A 17,422-nucleotide genomic window follows, 5' to 3' on the forward strand; every position below is an offset into this window, starting at 1 on the left:
AGCAGATACTGACAGATCAACGTGGGGTGGTTACGCACTGTGCTTCCTGGAATCCCTCCTCTGTTGAACAGCCAAACACACACATACACTAGTAGACACACACACACACACAGTGTGGTCCTGCGCTGAGGAGCTTGGATTTTGGGGCTGAGCGTTCGTCTCCTTCTCTGGTTGGGAAACATTTTTGGGAACACCTCATCGTTTTGCTGGACTTACTGGAAGACCGTTTTTGCAGTGTGTTGGCATGGCTCTCAGATCAAACTCAAGCAAAGAGCCCAATATCGAGCTCTTCATAAAGGTCAGTTCTTTAATCTTCATTTGAGTTTGAAAATGAAATTTCATTGTGTATGTATTTTGTCATAACAGGTGAACTATACAATTATTACAGCCCACAGTCCACTATTTATTCATAGTGGAATATACTGAAACATCTTCAAACTGCACCACTGAAAAATTGTATTATGGCATTGGAGCCAGGGTCTGAGTGTAGAAAATATTTTAAACTGAAGCATAATCTCAAAGGAAAAATAACTGTAAACTGTTGGGGGTATACACTGAGTAAAACAGTGAGCGACAATGATCACATTCAAAACAGGGTATTATTTCTCTGGAATTTTTTTCCCGAGTTAAAAAAACCCATATTTCGGGGCACTTGAAGTTAGCCTTTTTCGGAATCTGGAATTTTGCAATCTGAATTTTAGTTTGGACACAAGACGCTATGATGTCTAACCATGTTAAACTGAAGCATCTCATACAGTTTGGATCTTTACCAAGATTTGTGAGCACATGGCACTTATCAGTTGTCAGATTGTAAAGAGACAACGATCGATGGGGCAAGCAGCGTAAATCAAAGGGTGTCTGCTCATGGGCATTAGCCATGCTAGCTGGGTAAGAGGTCAGCATGAAGACCAAGAGCATCTGATTAGTGTTTTTGGTTATTGTACACAGTCTTTGAGGAGCAGTGCTCGCGGCTGGTGAGACCGTTTCCGACGGGATTGCAGTCCTTTCTTTATCACCTCAAACAGGCAGCAGGCACTTAAGGCCCCCCTCCCTTATCATCACACAGGCAGGAGGCACCAGCATAGTGCTTGGTACTCCCTGACCCCGTTTGCGTTTGACACACCCACAGAAGCACCCCCCCACCACCACCACCAACACCACCACATACACAAGCTTGGCGCTCTAATCCATTCACTTCTACACCTACAGACACATGCTTACGTTCTACAGATCACTGAACCCCCGGAATTAGTACCCCACCATTTTCCCCCTTGCCACACCCACATGCTCATGCCCTTCCCCTGAACTCAGCCCCCGAATCTCCACCCCGACTCCTTCTCAGCACAATCATAGACAGCTCTCCCTAAAGACTGAGTGTCAGTGCAAATGCAAAGCTCTGGCAACAGCTGTTGTGAAGGTACACCACCATGCAAAATAAGACTGTGATTAAGGCAATGATTGCATATATTATACATAATGCTTTTCTTGTTCTCAGAGTGGAGCTGTCCTTGCGAATACCTTAGTAAACAGTCAGGATGTATTGTGTGTTTTATTTATGAGAGAAACAGGTGGAGAACCAGGTAAAAAAGTGATGCCAAGAGAAGTTATTTCTAGCTATTTTTTGTTAATTACTAACAATAGTTCTAGAGGACTGTTTGAGTCTCAATAGATGACTTCATCCTGTTTTAGTCATGCCATTTTACTATAGTTATTTTAATTTTAGTAATACTCCTCATAATAGAATAAAAATGTGAGATTATTGTACTTCACTGTTGGCAATTGTCTTGGGTTACACAATCAGCTTTCTTTAGTAATGGTGAAAAAAATGAATGCATGTTATTGCCTTAAAAATAGCCTTGTAAGATATCTGTTTATAGCACCGTGTAGGCTGCAAGAGTTCATATTTTGTGGGTTTTGTTACAGTGCAGCATTATGGATATAACAAATGTATAATGTCCACTGTGTGGGGGGGGAGTTTGGATTAACCATTTTTGTGTCGGTTATCAGGCTGGTGTGGATGGGGAAAACGTGGGGAACTGCCCCTTCTGTCAGAGACTCTTCATGGTGCTGTGGCTGAAAGGAGTCAAGTTCACCGTCACCACCGTCGACATGAAGAAGTAAGCCTCCTAGCCCTTCAGCCTCACTGCATATCACATATTTAGGCAGACACCCAGAGAGACTTAAATAGGGTAGATTTTTGCATGTTAAGCCATGTAAAACATGTTTATGTGGATGGATATTAACTGAAGTAATTCAGGTTAGGTACTTTGCTCCAGGTGGCAACAGCAGTATCCCATCTTGAATCAAACAGGCAACATCTGGGTTGCAGGCCCAGGTGCTTAATCAGTACATCTTACAGCTGCCCACCTATTTGTCATATTTTCTAATTAAGGCTGTTGCCTTTCACAAGAAAAATTACAGAATTCCAGGAACACGTATCGGTGAAAAGGCTTGACGTCTCCGTCTTGAAATAGTTTAAGAAAACACTGATAATAGGAGGAAAAAGGGGGGGTGAAGGTTTGGAACCCAGGTCATACCTTCACATGCACAAAAAGTTCTGAGTAGTTTTAAACAAACAAATCTAATCTTCTGCTGCTGCTGGGTTTGGGTGGGTTCAGTGTGGGTTTGTCAAGGGTGCCTCCTCTGAGCAAATAAGATCTGGAAAATTTTTATAGTGACGCTGTTTTCGTGAGGATGTCGCACAACACAAACACACGCCCATGACATATGCAGCCTCTCCTTCTCCGCCCCTGGTTAATGAAATCAGGGGGAATGATGGAGTTCTACTCCAAAATAGACACCCGGGACATTGTGCATTCTTGATCCACCCATCTCCTCCCCCTACATCATAGGAAGCCAGCAGAACTGAAAGACTTGGCCCCAGGGACAAACCCTCCTTTCCTGCTGTACAATGGGGACCTCAAGACAGACTTCATCAAGATAGAGGAGTTCCTGGAGCAGACATTGGCCCCACCCAGGTATTGTGGTCACATTTTCACAGCCAGCTAAACTATGCTCCCACTTGCCACTTGTCAAGGGCGAAGCCTGACTCCCTCTCATCCCCCAGGTACCCACGACTCAGCCCCGCGAACAAGGAGTCCTTTGACGTTGGCGCCGATATCTTCGCCAAGTTCTCTGCATACATCAAAAACAGCCCCACCAACAGCTGTGAGTAAAATCAAAAGAGCCAAGGGTGGAATATGACCAGCCACTCCCCATTTTATATGTCCATCATTGCAGTGAAATGGACACGTTGGTACACTGTTGGAATTAGACACTTCCCAACCATCCTAAGCGTGTGTGTTCTCCTGTTGTTGCCTCTCCCAGTCCACGAGAAGGCCCTCTTGCGGGAGTTCAAGCGCCTGGATGATTATCTGAACACCCCTCTCCCAGAAGAGATAGACCACAACTCTACCGAGGACACACTCGTCTCCACCAGGAAGTTCCTGGATGGAAACACCCTCACACTGGCAGACTGCAATCTGCTGCCCAAACTTCATGTCATAAAGGTAGGAACCAAACAGAATGCTATCTCAGAGCTTCATGCTGAGTTTGGCTCAGGATGGATATTAAACAAAGAATAAATACAACAACTGACAAAATAATATTAACCCCGATTTTATAATAATAATATCATAATATTAATATTATTACAGTAACAGCAGGTAGTGTGGAGTAAAGAGAAATAATGTTGTTGTTAATGTTATTATTATGAGTAATTATAATTTTACCCCAATTTTCCAAGACAAATCTCAGGTATGATGTCTCTGGTTCAACCTTTCAATGTACATTTACTCTATATGAGCCTTTGCAACAATGTTCAGTCTACTAATGTTTAATGTCTAATGTTCAGGTCACTGATCTCATGGGGTGGTTGCACCACAACAAACATTGCCTCTCACCAGACCACACAAATAGAAAAAGCTAAGAGTCTTCGTTTCCTATTTTGACTTCTTAGACTGCAACGAAGAAATACTGTGACTTCGACATCCCAGCCCATTTCACAGGCGTGTGGCGGTACCTGCGCAACGCGTACGAGAGGGAGGAGTTCAGCCACACCTGCCCAGCCAATGGCGAGATCGAGAGGGCCTACCTGAGCGTGGCCAGCAAGAGGAAATGAACTTCCTGTTAACTCCTGCATTTATTGTCCTCTTCGTGTCAACCCAGGAACAAACCCTGAACCACCATGAATCTCTAACAAAGGACTGTGTCACAGTTTGAAATAGTATCTCAAAGTATCTGAAAGTGTTCCAGTTTGGAAGATCTTACTCAAGCCTCCCTTCCCCTTGTGGCTGAGAGCTACTCCCCTAAGATCCACCCTCTTCAGGAAATTAATTGTTATTGAGGTGACCCAGTGCATACAATTCAACATGTTTGGGCAAAGCAGAATAAGTTGGTACATTTAGTCAACTTTAGGTCAAGGTTAAGACATCTAGAAATGATCTTATATCTTTCAACTTCACAACATATTTTACTAACCAAGCTTTGAATACCACCAGTGCATTTAACAGAGTATCTATTTTAAGTAGACCTTGTGCAATAGTTGTGTCTATAGTGTAAATATATATATATTTCATACACTCTTTGGAATGACTTAAACACGTACTTTTACTGTGTATATTTATTTAATCTGCATGGTGTGGTTACATATTGTGCGGAATAGCCCTAGTAAACATTGAAGTAGTCTTGTTGTTTATCCTCACACTTACCATTTTGAACTATTCACTAGAAAACAGGACAAAATTTCAAAATTTTAGAGTCCTTTACTGAAATTCACCAAGCAATTTTGATAGTGTGTGTGTGTATGTGTGTGTGTTTCTGCACGTGCATCTTTGTGCATGAAATTCAATATTTACAGAACACTCGAGCACCTCCCTGTGGAGAAAAAAACAGCTTTCTTTGTTTCCACAAAACTCAGCAACAGTATTGTGTAACTCCCTACGGTTCTAGATATTCCATACCCATTATGAATCAGTCTATCAGTGTTCTCTCTGTACTTTACAACCTCTGTATTGCTGTGTATCTGCCAATTGTTGATTAGCTTTGTTTTTATTTCATTCGTGCCATTGTATACTGTACAGTGCTGGTCTCACATACCCACTCAGGCATTTGTATGACTTTACACAGTTCTCTTTATTGTCAGCTTCAACACTGCTGTCATTCGATTAAAAAATATACTTTTATTTGCCATATAGTCTGATTCCTATGTACAAAATGATGTACACGCTGTCTTAGAGCTGTTAGACTGCTCTTTAATGTGGGACACATGGGTAGAGGCAGGAGGGGGGCGGTCACTGTTCCTCTAGACAGGAGAGGATGGTTCTTCATCATCACAGGCGGTGTCGTCTCTAGTTTGTTACGCAGTACTTCCAGAAACAAGCTGTCCAAGGGGCAAAGAAAATTTCAGAACCTCTTTTATACATTTTATTCAGTGTTATCAAAAAAATTAATATGTCTTTTCGTATGTGGAGGTGGAACAGGCCTGACTCCCTCAGTTCAGTTCTTGGTGGTTTTCCATTTTTTATTGTTGTTGAGCTGAAGAAGGACCAACAATGTCATCTTAGCCTGACAGCTTAACTGACCTGCTTACTATCCAACTCAAACTGGAGTCAGCAAGCTATGAAACTGCATTGCTCCCTTTACTGTTAAAACTGAGGAAAATCAGCACACTACTATCACTTATCACTGCAAGCAATCAACTGAGGGTAGTGGAAATGCATAGAAAATAAAGAAGCAAAAAGTTAATGGTTTAGAAATGCCTCAGCTCTGTCCTGTAGACAAAATCCAGCCATTCATCTGAATCTGGCCAGGTGGCATGCAGTTGGAATATACACGTTATAGGATATAAACAGGTTTACTACTGCTGCTACTTTCATAACTTTCCAGAGGCTTGTGACATCATGTGTTATGGCTCTGGCTGCAGGTAATTCAATGGAAAAGTTATGTCTCACTGGCTCAAACAGGTTTAGAACCAGCACACGCTGACCTGCTTCTATTATGGTAATGGGTCATGGTAATGGACTATTTCCTGTTGTACAACTTTAAAGCCTTTTGTATGCTGCATGCATCCTTCAACTGAATTTGCATTCAAGCATTGTAATGTACCCAATACTACATTGTTTAAACAATGCCTCACATCGGTAAACAAGATGCTTCTCTGTGTCTTTGAAATTCAACACCAAGCACTAGGCATTATGTGGGAAGATATTTTGTCTGCTCTGAACATTGGTAGTACTTTCTGTAAAGGGCCTATCAATTTTGCAAATTTTTTTTATTTTCTGTATGTAAAACCGTGCTGGCATAACTGCTTATTCAATGCACCCAAAGGGATGTAAAATGATGCAGATCAGGCTCTCACCCCTCTTGTTGGCTTTCGGGGAGCCCTGCTCGGACCGGAGGAAGCCCTGAGAGCGAAGGTTGTCTGCTGCGGCCAGCTTCAGCACCGCTGCCTTTATGTAATCCACCTGGGCAAACGGGCGTGACACAGCAAGCACTGACACAACTCCTCCATCATATTTACAAAGTGTGCATGTACAGGATAGGGAAGTGGATGTGAAGGAGGCGTTAAGCTACATTCCACAAACTACTGACATTGACATTGATACAGTAAGATGTTCAACATTTTTATTCTGTATGCACTGTTAATGTTTGTTTGCTTGTTCGTAAGTGTTAATAAGGCTTCTTGTGTTTTTTTTATCCGTTTGCAGCTTTGTCAATAACTGAGCTCATTCAATCAACTTCATCTTCAGACCAGTTAATTGTAATTGTTACGGCCTGTGTCACTGAGAAGACCTGCTATTGGTTAACGAACTTCACCTGCCTAATCAGCAGGCTTTAAAGCTGGTGTGTGGGAGCTGAACAGTTTTTTGTGGCTTTAACAAAGCTGGTTTCTGTGGGGGAAGTTTAGATTTTGTTAGATAGAAGTTATTTTTCTCCTTGCCGTTTATATGTGTGATGTGTGTACCAGCTAGCACTGTCACAGTGGGAAAGACAGGAAGAAGACCTATCCAACACAAAACCAGTCTGACCGGCTTGAATGCTGATCCATGCAAATTCAACTGCCTGTAAAGTTTGTTAGCATTTTCTCACCATGTTACTGATTTTTTCCTGTTGCGAGGAATCTTTAACACCTGAAACAACACAGGGAAAAGACTTAAATTAGATATTGACATTCAAAAACTTGCACTCATGGGTAATTTTATTTCAAAATTGGGAATCAACAGATTCATTCCCTTTTCCCTCACCTTTAGCCCAAGTGTCTCTAGAGCTGTCCAGCTGTAGCAGGTACGGGTGCATGTCTTTGATCATCCTGTGATCCCCCATGTTGGTGCTCTCTCTCTCCTCCCCCTCCACCTCCAGCCTCTGAATAACATCTGCTGGGACATACCCGATCAGTACTGTTGTGTCTGACAAAGGGCTGTACTCATCACAGCTGTTAAGTAACAATGCTGCTGCATTGACCCGGAGTAAACACATGGCAGACTGCCCTACTTCTCAGACACAATGGAGTTCTCACCACCCACAAGCTTTTGTGTGCCTTTTTTCCTGTGTGCAACCCTGTTTGAAATTTCCAACTGTACACAAGTCTCATCTCACCAGCACGACCTCTGCGGACATGCAGAGTGCTGAAATGAGGTGAATGCAATGCTCTCATAGGCTCGCAGGCAGCCAACGGATATTTTTCAAACTCCAAGGCACTCAGTGCATCACAGTGAAGTGGACACCAGTGGCAGGAAAGGTGATACTCCACTGATGTCATACTCCAGTGATGAAACTTGCAGGTGTCTGATGAGTTGCAGGGTGCCTGACAGAGGTGAGATGCAGAAACTTTAGCCATCCTTTCTACCCTTATCTCAAGCAGAGCAAAGCCAGCTTGTTCCACTGCTAACTAACACAGCCAAACTGGTATCAAACCAGGGCCATAGGGCTAGATAAGTTTTATTAATGTTGTGCCCTGACAAAGAACTGAAATTCTGGGGGGAATTTTGTTTTTTTTTTTAAAAACAGGCCAAAGAGACAAATAGAGCACACCTCACATTTTCTGCCCCTGCTTTGACATGACAGAAAGTGATGTGCTTTCATATGATTCTTCACAAAGGAAGGACAGATATCATAAAAACATTTATGGATATTCTATGATGATCGTATAGTTCTACTTTGTCATTTTTTTGTAACGATTGATCCTTCTCTTAAAGCGCATATTAACAAAATTTCTAGAATGGTATTTTTCTGCTTGGGAAATACAGTAATGCATTTAACTGGTTCTTCATATCATCAAAAAGAAATGTGTAGGTAAAATGAGTAGGTATAATCTCAGGATGGTCTAATTTTGAGCACTGTAGGCTATCCCTACAGACCTCCTGGCAGTAACTTTCTGGACTATTTACTTCAAAATCAATTGTATGGCTGGCAGGATAGCCTCTGGTCAATTTCATATATTTAGGGTTTTATTGGCCTATCACCATCCAAAAGATGCTACTGAAACTACAACCTGTTTATTGCAGTTAATTTTTTATTCAACACTAACTGATGTCATTGTTTACACACACACACAAATGTTCTGATCCAAATAATGTTTCTAATGGCAGCTCAATAACTATATATGGACAGCAGTGTGTCTTAGTGCTAAGGTGCAGGGCATATTAACTACAGGCTGCTGGTTTGATTGCCAAGTGGGGTACTGCTGTTGGCAAGGACAGCAAGGATCCTTTTGTAAGGTACTTAACCTGAATTGCATCAGTAAATATCCAGCCGCGTAAATGGATCGCATGTAATAATTATAAAATATGTGAGTCGCTTTGGATAAGAGCGTCTTCTACACAAGTGTAATGTAATGTAACTCAGTTGGAGCAGTCAATGCCTCTCACTCCCATCACAAGAATGGTGAAAATGCAGCCTGGAGGATACTGAACAGACATATAACTTTAGCTCTTTATCTTGCACTGAATGAGTATTGCCTTTTTCTTGTGTTACATTTACAGTTTGGGTTTAGATGTACAACTCAGGAATAAAATCCTACAAAATGGTAAAAATTAGTGACATCTCTGAAGCTTTCCTCATCCCTTAATTAGCATTTTCACAAATACATAAACGTTCTCATTTCTGTAATTTCTGTAATTTCTGTAATATCTTTGAACATACAACTGATATTATGTCCTCAAGTATTGAATTTAATGCTGTGTTTGGAAGCAATATTACTGTACATTCACTCTTCTTGGTATTTCTCAACCATAAACAGGAAAGATCATAATGAAAAATGCAGCCCACTGGTATTCATACAATGTTTATATAACATCTGTTTGAGTTTATGTAGCCTCCATATTTAATGTGGCCATAACCCAGTTCCTAGAGATCATACAGAAAAACACCATTCAAAATTGTTTGGTCAAATATTCCTTCGTACACTAAATGACAAACGGATTTCTAATACACTGAAGACCCATATACAACTTGGTGCATGCCAAGCCAAATACAACCATACGGAACTTGCATAACTTGCCTACCTGTCTGTGGATCTGAGCTCATGTCGGTATAAAGCGGTGAAGCGTGGGTTCTCCTTGTAGAACACGCCACAAGCAAAATGTAGAACGGGACCCAGGACAGCATGGCGACAGTTTCTTGGATTCTGCTTCACTCTGCATTGCTGTGACTGGAGGACCTGACTTTTATCCATGCCGTGGCCATTCGTCTTGACGGGATCAATATGCTATCACGCCATCTTGGCCTGGTGTTAATGGTTCTGACGTGATGGTGCCCTCGTCAGAGATGTGATTCAGAGCAAGCTGTCAATTTACGCCAATGCTATCTATGCTTACACAGAGCACAAAAACAAATGCTTTCTCTTCACCACAGCAATCAGGGGCTGGTCAGCCAGCTCAGATTCTTTATGTCTGACAGCACTTTGTTGTGTTTGGTATGTTTGCACAAACAAGAGATTACTGTGATTACGTACACCTGCAGCCTGCCGTTCTGAAAATATGCACTGTGTATGTCCCTGTCAATCATATCCTTTTTCACTTTCCTCTTCTTACATGACGCAACAGACGTCTCTGTCTTTTGTGTTTATATCAATATTGTCCACTTGGCAGCCAATGTCCTCAGAGGTGCCTATGGTGGTTCAAAGTGAAATAAAATCCAAATTTCTTGGTTGAGCATGATAAGCAATTCCTGACACATCCAATTTTGCCTTGGATTTGTGTTCAGTTGCTAGGGTTTCCAGAAAATTTCTAATTAGTTTCAAGTGTCAGTTGAAGATAAATTTAATTTATTATGTGGCCTTACACCTGGTGTCTCTATAGGGTGAAATGTGACACAAAACCCAAACCTAATAAGAAACAAATGAAACACTTTGGAAATGAATGTTAACAGACAGTATGATTATGTCTTTATTGACCTTATATTCACAAAAAAAAAAACAGAAAAAAGGTAGAACGTGAAATTTATAAAGAGGTATAAGTGTATGACGATGACGATATTGTTGTATTGTAAAATGACTTCCTCAGGACCCTTTGTCAAAATGAAAGGTTTCTAATACAACAGAAAAGGAACATTACCAAAAGGTACTTTGCACATTGATGGATGAAGGTGTCTAGTAGTCTGTGGTATTGTTTCAGAAAACATTGGATCCTGCCACCGTTCGTCATTTGCTCCATCTTAGATGAAGGATCATATCTGAACTTGGAACGTGTGATGCATGCAGGGCAAGTGGATTGACGTCAGGGTATGTGGGCAGGCTGTCACAGAGTTTCAACAGGTACATTACATTCAGCGTTTTAAACCGTTAAAAGACTATTAGTATTTTTCAGCATGTCCTTGGAATTCTTAAGTGTTTTACTGAGTTTTCCTTTCTTCTGCTACACATGTCCAGGTTTGTTTTCCAGTTTGTTGGGTTTTTTCTTGTGTGTGTAAACAGATGAAAGTTATCTGCTGCATTTCCCAGGCTTAAGGTGTTTTAGGGCAACTCTTTGTACTAATTCTTTAATTTAATACACCTATTATATTCCCTAAACACAGACTTGCAAAGCATCCCAGAACACTTAAATACCAGTTCAATATAACTACTACTTTATGCAGCAATCCAGGTTGCTATCCACCCTATTTTCCATAAGTCAGTAAGTACACATTTCTAAGCAATGGTCTACCACTCAGAGTAAACATACATTTCAGCCATGTAAATATCCCATTAATCTAGATAATGTCAGAGTGTTTGTATAGATTAAATGCTCACTGTATTTGTTAAAGCAAAACCCTCCCATGGCAATTTGTGGTCTCATAAAGAGGTACCAGCATCTGCAACATTACTCATACGACTTTCCACTTGAAAGGAGGCAGCTAATATGCAATTGGTTACAATGAACAGATGTTGCAATAGGCTAATCATAAAATAGCATTACTTTTGCTCAGCAGATGCTCGTAACCAGAGTTTAGAAAGCTAAACATTTTTATAAGTTATCCATTTATACAAACAGATATTAACTAAAGTAATTCAGGTTAAGTATTTTACCTGAGCATACAATGGCAGCAGCTTGCCTCTGACTCAAACCAGCAACCTCATAGGCACTGCTCCTTACCACTATACCACACAGCTGCCCTGTTCAGGGCCAGGCTATCCAGACTGGGAAGAAACATGATGGGAAGTATTGTTCAAGATACTGGTGGATTTGTGGTGATGTATTAGGAAGGGAAATTAAGAACCGTAAGATTAAGAAGAGCATGCAAACTGAACCAAGTCTGTCCATTTATTGTGCAGCCTTACAAGGCCGTATCTAAATATGTGTTTGAAAGTTAGATAGCACAGAAGTATTTATTAGTAAAGACTTAAATAATGGGTTATGTGGTTATTTCTATTGGTAACCCTGAGAGGGAGTTGACTTTCGGTCCTGTATACTATAGACAGGGCAATATGCCAACTGTGTAGATGGCACACCTGCCTCTCCAATATTTGTATTTTGGGTTATAAAAGCTACAAAATCATTTGAAGCTCATTTGAAGGTCATTTGAAAGCTACATAATCATTTAGTCATTTAGCAGACGTCCTTATCCAGAGTGACATAGTAGAAGGTTAGGTAGTATTATGTAGTATTTGAAAAGGTGTTACAGTAGTATCAGAAACATGGCAACTTGTGAACAACCTATCTGACTTGTCTACAACCTCCCTAAATATAGTAATGTCACATTCGTCCTCATCTCACTTCACGGGCTTCCTGTTACCACTCGCATCAAGCTCTATGCCGCGGCGTTGTAATACAGAACAGTGAATGGGACAGCCCCATGATACCTTTGATCAATCTGCAAACCCCACACACCAGCCCGATCACTCCAGTCTCAACCTTCAGGGCAACTGGCTCCTCCAGGCAGGGCCGGATTTGTGCCAGGAGAAAATACAGAGGGGTACAATTCGCAATCCACGGGGTGCAAAAAAAGTCATAAATACTATGTAGACATTGGGATATAAGGAGACAATTGGTGGTGCACTGAGGTCTGCCCAAGGATGCAATGCACCCCCAAGCACTCCCATAGTGCCAGGCCTGTGGCAGGGTCACTCTTCCCAGCCATGATGCCTGTCTGTGCTGGCCCCCCAGTGGTGGAATCAGCTTCTCATGATGGTCAGGACAGCAGAATTGCTGGCCATCTTCCAGCACAAGCTGAAGACCCACCTATTCAGGCATCTCAATTCCCCTTCAATCCCACCACCTAAGCACCTGCTCCTTGTACTCCTTCTATTGCGCGCTGCTTATCTACTTGTGTTATTAACATAAGTTTTGGATATAATGTGATTTATGGTATTGTATGTATTTGGCGACTTCCCACAGTTCCTAGGTTGTCTTTCATGTTGAATTGATACCAAAAAAGTCAACAAACACAGCTCTCTATTTGACACCAAGTGGTCATGTGCTTTCAAAAACCGGAAGTATCTGCCGTGTTAGTGACATCTGGCCGCGCCCCCTCGTTGCGGTGAGGGGCGGAAGTAAGGACGGGGATCCGATTAAGTGAGCTCCGAAGTCTCTCCCTCTACCTTAAAGATACGTGAACTGTGAGGAAGACGGTAAGCTTATTTGGAATATGCTTCACTTGCTACTATAGCAATCATGTCTGTTTTCACAGAATTAGCTGTAAGCTAGTTATGACTTCACTGAAAATATACAAATTATGTGCGATCCAGTTAGCTATTTTGCCTGAAAGCTAGACAAGCTAATATAGCGACAGAACATCCCTGTGCTAAGCGTCCTTTGGACTGTATTAGCCATAGAACTATGTAAATATGTAGACTATGTAGATAGCTTTTATGTTTAGAAATAATTCCACACTTGTCAAGAAAGATAAGGTTCAAAACACGTGCGTTGCAGCTAGCGAGCCAGAGACAATCTGATACATTAAACTAAGAGTTAGCTAGATAACTAACGTTTATACAGTTACAATTGAAGTTGTTGCTTAGCAATGACGGGATACAGCATTGACCAGAAAGTGCATTAGCTACACTATTGTTAAGTCTTGTATAGGTATGGGGTAAGCCCCGACAACCCGTAATTTGGCGTAATATCCAGCTTTAGCAAGTTATATATTGAAGAAGGTTTGTTAACTTAGCTAAAGCAGTTAGCCACCACGTTAACAGCTAGCCGCTAGACATTACTCAAAAAATTCAGATTTAATATTTCGCATTCGAAACTGTTCATTCAGCAACTGTTAAGTAACTGCGTGCAGTTTCTTAGGGTGTTGCTACTGTTTCATACTTCTAGCAAAAAGTAGTCCCTTTTACATGTCGACAAAGGTGAATTGCCTTTAGACTTTACCATTCACTTTTTGTGAATTTTGTAATTTAAACGTGTTCAGTGTAATTTAAGTGCATCGTTACAGGTTGCTTTATAAACCACTTACATTTGATGTAAATGTGTTTCATCGCATTTTCTGATCCCTTTCAGTGTTTATAACAGCCTTCCTCATCATCAGCTCTTGCTTTACTCCTACTTGCTTCTAAAATGTTTGCTCATGGTGAACTCCAAGTCAAGTGCAAACCAGCAGGAATATCCCTGTCACTAAACACCCAATTTGACCATATCACATTAATGATAAGAATGAAACATTCACCATACGTTGATGTTGTACTTCCAGAAATGTGGTTATCCTTGACATACGTTATGATTTGTATGAGTGTATGCTGCACTCCATTAATGACTGACAGTTCAATAGAAGTGTCAGAAATGAGTATCAGTAGCATGCCGATAAGCTGCGTTAGTTCTAACTGAATCATACATATGACATACCCCTGTGTGTGACGACAGCAAAATGCATGTGAATAGCATATGGTATATCCTAAACCTGACACGAGCGGTCAATACCAGATTTCACCTCTGTTTGATATCGATCACAGCTAGGTTGGTAGCTGCTGAGCCAACCATGCAAGTCATTTTTCCCATTGATAACCACGTTGCGATGCTTTGATCTTTGGAACATCAGATTATATCTCTGTACTGCTGCCAGAAATGATTTCACTAAACACTCCAGTGGGAATTCTTTGTCTTCTCGGTGTTGTTGGTACCGTACTGTCACTCGTGTACTTTTATATTGTTTATTATTAAAGGGACAGACTGAGCACCAACATGGACAGTGTAATGGCTTCTGCTTGTTGGGGTTTTACTTGCTCTCTGCTTTCCAGTTTGCACTGCTGAAAATGATGTCAGAGGGCAGTTCCTTCATGAAGGGGATGGTGCTAGGCGGCCTCTTCTGCCTGGTGGTGTCCCTTATAGGAAGCTACACCCTTGGGATTCAGTCCAACATGGAGCTCCACCTCCACCATCACCTCAAGGCCCCCAGCAAAGAGGAGCTTCAGCAGCTGTCAGAGGCCCAGAAGCTGGAGCTGAGTCAGAGGGTGCGGGTGTACTGTGTCATCATGGTCCAGCCCAAGATCCTTCAGTATTGGGTTGCTGCCAAAGACACCTGGAGCAAACACTGTGACACCGCGGTTTTCTACACCTCGGAGTCCGCCAAGGTCCTAGAGGCAGTGAACCTGGAGGAGAGCGACGAGTGGGTCAGGCTGCGAAAGGCCCTGAGCCACGCCCACGAAAACTCTGGCGAGCTGCAGTGGTTCCTCGTCGTGCGACCGACCACGTTTGCCATTGTCGAGAACCTCAAATACCTGGTGGTGGACAAGGACCCCAGCCAGCCTTTCTACATCGGCCACGCGCTGAAGTCCGGGGAGCTGGAGTACGTGGAGTACCAGAGCGGCATCGTGCTCAGCCGCGAGGCCCTCCGGAGGCTGGTCGAGGTTTTCAAGGACGAGGACCGATGCCCAGAGCAAGGGCGCAGCCTCTGGAAGCTGAGCGAGGAGAAGCAGCTGGCGGTGTGTTTGAAGTACACAGGCGTCTATGCTGAGAATGGGGAGGACTCGCAAGGCAAGGGGCTGTTCAACAGCAAGACTGTCAGCACCCTCATCTCTGACAGCATGACCCGCAACCTGCCGGACGTGGTGGAGGGCTGCTGCTCTGACATGGCCATCACGTTCAGCGGCATGACTCCCAACCAGATGCACGTCATGATGTATGGGGTTTACAGGCTGCGCCCGTTCGGGCACACATTCCACGACTCGTTAATATTCCTCCCCCCGGAGGGATCGGACAATGACTGATGGCACCATTCAGCACCAGGGTGCAAAACTGCTGCTATTGAGCCAGACTGTTGATCGTTTAGTCTTAGTTTGTATACTTGATTGTTTTAACATCCCCCTTACACGGACACAGACACAGAGGAGTGTCTTTTCAATCTTGAGTTATTTATGCCAGTTGCAGCAAAGGGAAACCGAATGTGTGTGTGTGTGTGTGTGTAATGCCGGAAGAATGATACAAAATGTTAAAAATAGGAACCACTTGGTACTGTTATGAAGGAAAGTATCTATCAACTTGCACTTTCTTTTCCATTTATATTTCTTATAATGTTGCCCATAATTTGTTTGTTTCCACTGTATCAATTGTTCTTCATCACTACTTCATAAGGTACCAGTGGACAGTAAGGTTGACAAGGCACAAAAAGGTAAATCATTAGTTTATGTGAATGGCTTTATATCTGTGGAGTTTGAGTTCTGATTCTGCAGAGTGGTTTACACATGAATTAATAACCATTAATAGATTATTATGAAGAAAGGAAGTCTGTAACAATGGTTTGGTGGGGTCAGACTAAAGTTTATCAGATAAGGACAGTACAGCAAAGTTTTTTTTTTATTAATTCACTTACAGCTCCTATTTAAAAAAAACACATGAAAGGAAAATCTGTGCAGTTCCAGAGTGAACTGATGACACCTCATGCACCACAGTAAATTGTTTGTGTGCTCAAAAGTAAATAGGGCAAAGAGAACCAAAATACACCTACATTGTCATTTTTTCCTGTTTCACGTGGTGAATACTGTCAGTTACTGGGTGATCATTGGGAGGCATGAACTGGAGCAAAGGCAAGGGGTCTCATCACTGTGCCTTGTGAGTTCAGTTTTTGTCTTCGCTGTATCCAAAATGGATGACCTTGGCGTAGAAGAATGTAAGAATGACATTTTATATCCTGTGTAGCTTTGTACAAGATCGAGTTCCAGTCCCTCATCCACTGAACCAGTGGAATGCTGGGAGACAAGTAGAACATGCTGTTTTCGGCCTTTCTTCCAGCTGTAGGGAAGGGTTGTCCTAGCTTTTAATCGGCAGTTGAGTTTTTTGTTTGTTTTTCCTGTATCAGGTTCCATGAAGGAATACAGGTAAATTAAACAGTGTGTTCGAGATCTACGTTTTGAAGTAGCATTTTATATTACATGTTTTGCAGTTGTATACCGTAGAATGTACTTTGATCTGTAGAGAAGATGCACCTGCCCAGTGTATTGATCGCAAATGCACACCTTGAAGACGGTGTGATTCATGTTCCTGATCTTTTGAGGGGGAGTAAAAAGTGAAGCCTTGATTTGTAAAAATGAATGAAAATTAGATTTCTACTGTTATGTTGATACTATTTCAGTTTATATTGTGAATATATGGAAAAAGGTATATTCCCAGTCAGTGCACCTTATTCAATTTTTGCTGCAGACAGACTGATATACCAGAGGAAAATGCAATACCTGAGAGGCCAGGGCAATTAAGAGTTGTATTAATTTTACAGCTTTGAATTCTAGTAGTCACAACCCTCCCCATAAAACGTTATGTGTATTACAATTTACATATTGCCCTGCTTTTCACCAACTTTGACAAATATATCAAAAAAGATATATTGAAGGTACTAGATATAGATGTAAATTATAGCTGGTATAACTGGAAATATTTTTGAATGCCTTTTATACATTTTCTGGGAAATACTGGGACTAATAAATGGGATCTGGTGAAAAGGTTTGTGTCGTCTGTATGTTTACTACATGTTATTTTGAATCAGCTTTGATATTAAATGTAAGACAAATGCTGTG

The 17,422-nt window shown here is 41.7% G+C and overlaps 3 protein-coding genes across 3 annotated transcripts; 2 read left to right on the forward strand and 1 right to left on the reverse strand.

Annotated features, from left to right (window-relative positions):
* Positions 1-4,227, forward strand: LOC118791294 (chloride intracellular channel protein 2-like). The gene is made up of 6 exons (XM_036548602.1): positions 1-298; positions 2,008-2,117; positions 2,853-2,978; positions 3,068-3,168; positions 3,328-3,509; positions 3,959-4,227. Exons 1-6 carry the CDS (start codon positions 245-247, stop codon positions 4,118-4,120), a joined length of 735 nt encoding a protein of 244 aa, XP_036404495.1. The 5' UTR covers positions 1-244; the 3' UTR covers positions 4,121-4,227.
* A 16-nt stretch (positions 4,228-4,243) lies between these two features.
* Positions 4,244-9,606, reverse strand: urp1 (urotensin-related peptide 1). The gene is made up of 5 exons (XM_036548568.1): positions 9,504-9,606; positions 7,245-7,373; positions 7,090-7,130; positions 6,359-6,464; positions 4,244-5,380 (listed from the first exon to the last, which is right to left on the reverse strand). The coding sequence occupies exons 1-5, from the start codon at positions 9,604-9,606 to the stop codon at positions 5,349-5,351; spliced, it is 411 nt and encodes a 136-aa protein (XP_036404461.1). The 3' UTR covers positions 4,244-5,348.
* Positions 9,607-12,967: 3,361 nt separating this feature from the next.
* Positions 12,968-17,347, forward strand: c1galt1c1 (C1GALT1-specific chaperone 1). Its single transcript, XM_036547718.1, has 2 exons — positions 12,968-13,045; positions 14,654-17,347. The coding sequence occupies exon 2, from the start codon at positions 14,669-14,671 to the stop codon at positions 15,620-15,622; it is 954 nt and encodes a 317-aa protein (XP_036403611.1). The 5' UTR covers positions 12,968-13,045; positions 14,654-14,668; the 3' UTR covers positions 15,623-17,347.
* The last annotated feature ends 75 nt before the right edge of the window (positions 17,348-17,422 follow it).

Source organism: Megalops cyprinoides, chromosome 16, assembly GCF_013368585.1.
Source record: "Megalops cyprinoides isolate fMegCyp1 chromosome 16, fMegCyp1.pri, whole genome shotgun sequence".
In the NCBI taxonomy this organism is placed as follows: domain Eukaryota; kingdom Metazoa; phylum Chordata; class Actinopteri; order Elopiformes; family Megalopidae; genus Megalops; species Megalops cyprinoides.

Bases quoted from the DNA above. Each gene is read 5' to 3' on its own strand.
- LOC118791294 (XM_036548602.1), top strand. From the start codon at position 245: ATGGCTCTCAGATCAAACTCAAGCAAAGAGCCCAATATCGAGCTCTTC. The intron at 3,169-3,327 runs GTGAGTAAAATC...TGCCTCTCCCAG, and splicing joins AAACAGCCCCACCAACAGCT to TCCACGAGAAGGCCCTCTTG. The intron at 3,510-3,958 runs GTAGGAACCAAA...TTGACTTCTTAG, and splicing joins CCAAACTTCATGTCATAAAG to ACTGCAACGAAGAAATACTG.
- urp1 (XM_036548568.1), bottom strand. From the start codon at position 9,606: ATGCTGTCCTGGGTCCCGTTCTACATTTTGCTTGTGGCGTGTTCTACA. The intron at 7,374-9,503 runs GTAGGCAAGTTA...ATGTCCCAGCAG, and splicing joins GAGCTCAGATCCACAGACAG to ATGTTATTCAGAGGCTGGAG. The intron at 7,131-7,244 runs GTGAGGGAAAAG...GTGTTGTTTCAG, and splicing joins TAGAGACACTTGGGCTAAAG to GTGTTAAAGATTCCTCGCAA.
- c1galt1c1 (XM_036547718.1), top strand. From the start codon at position 14,669: ATGATGTCAGAGGGCAGTTCCTTCATGAAGGGGATGGTGCTAGGCGGC.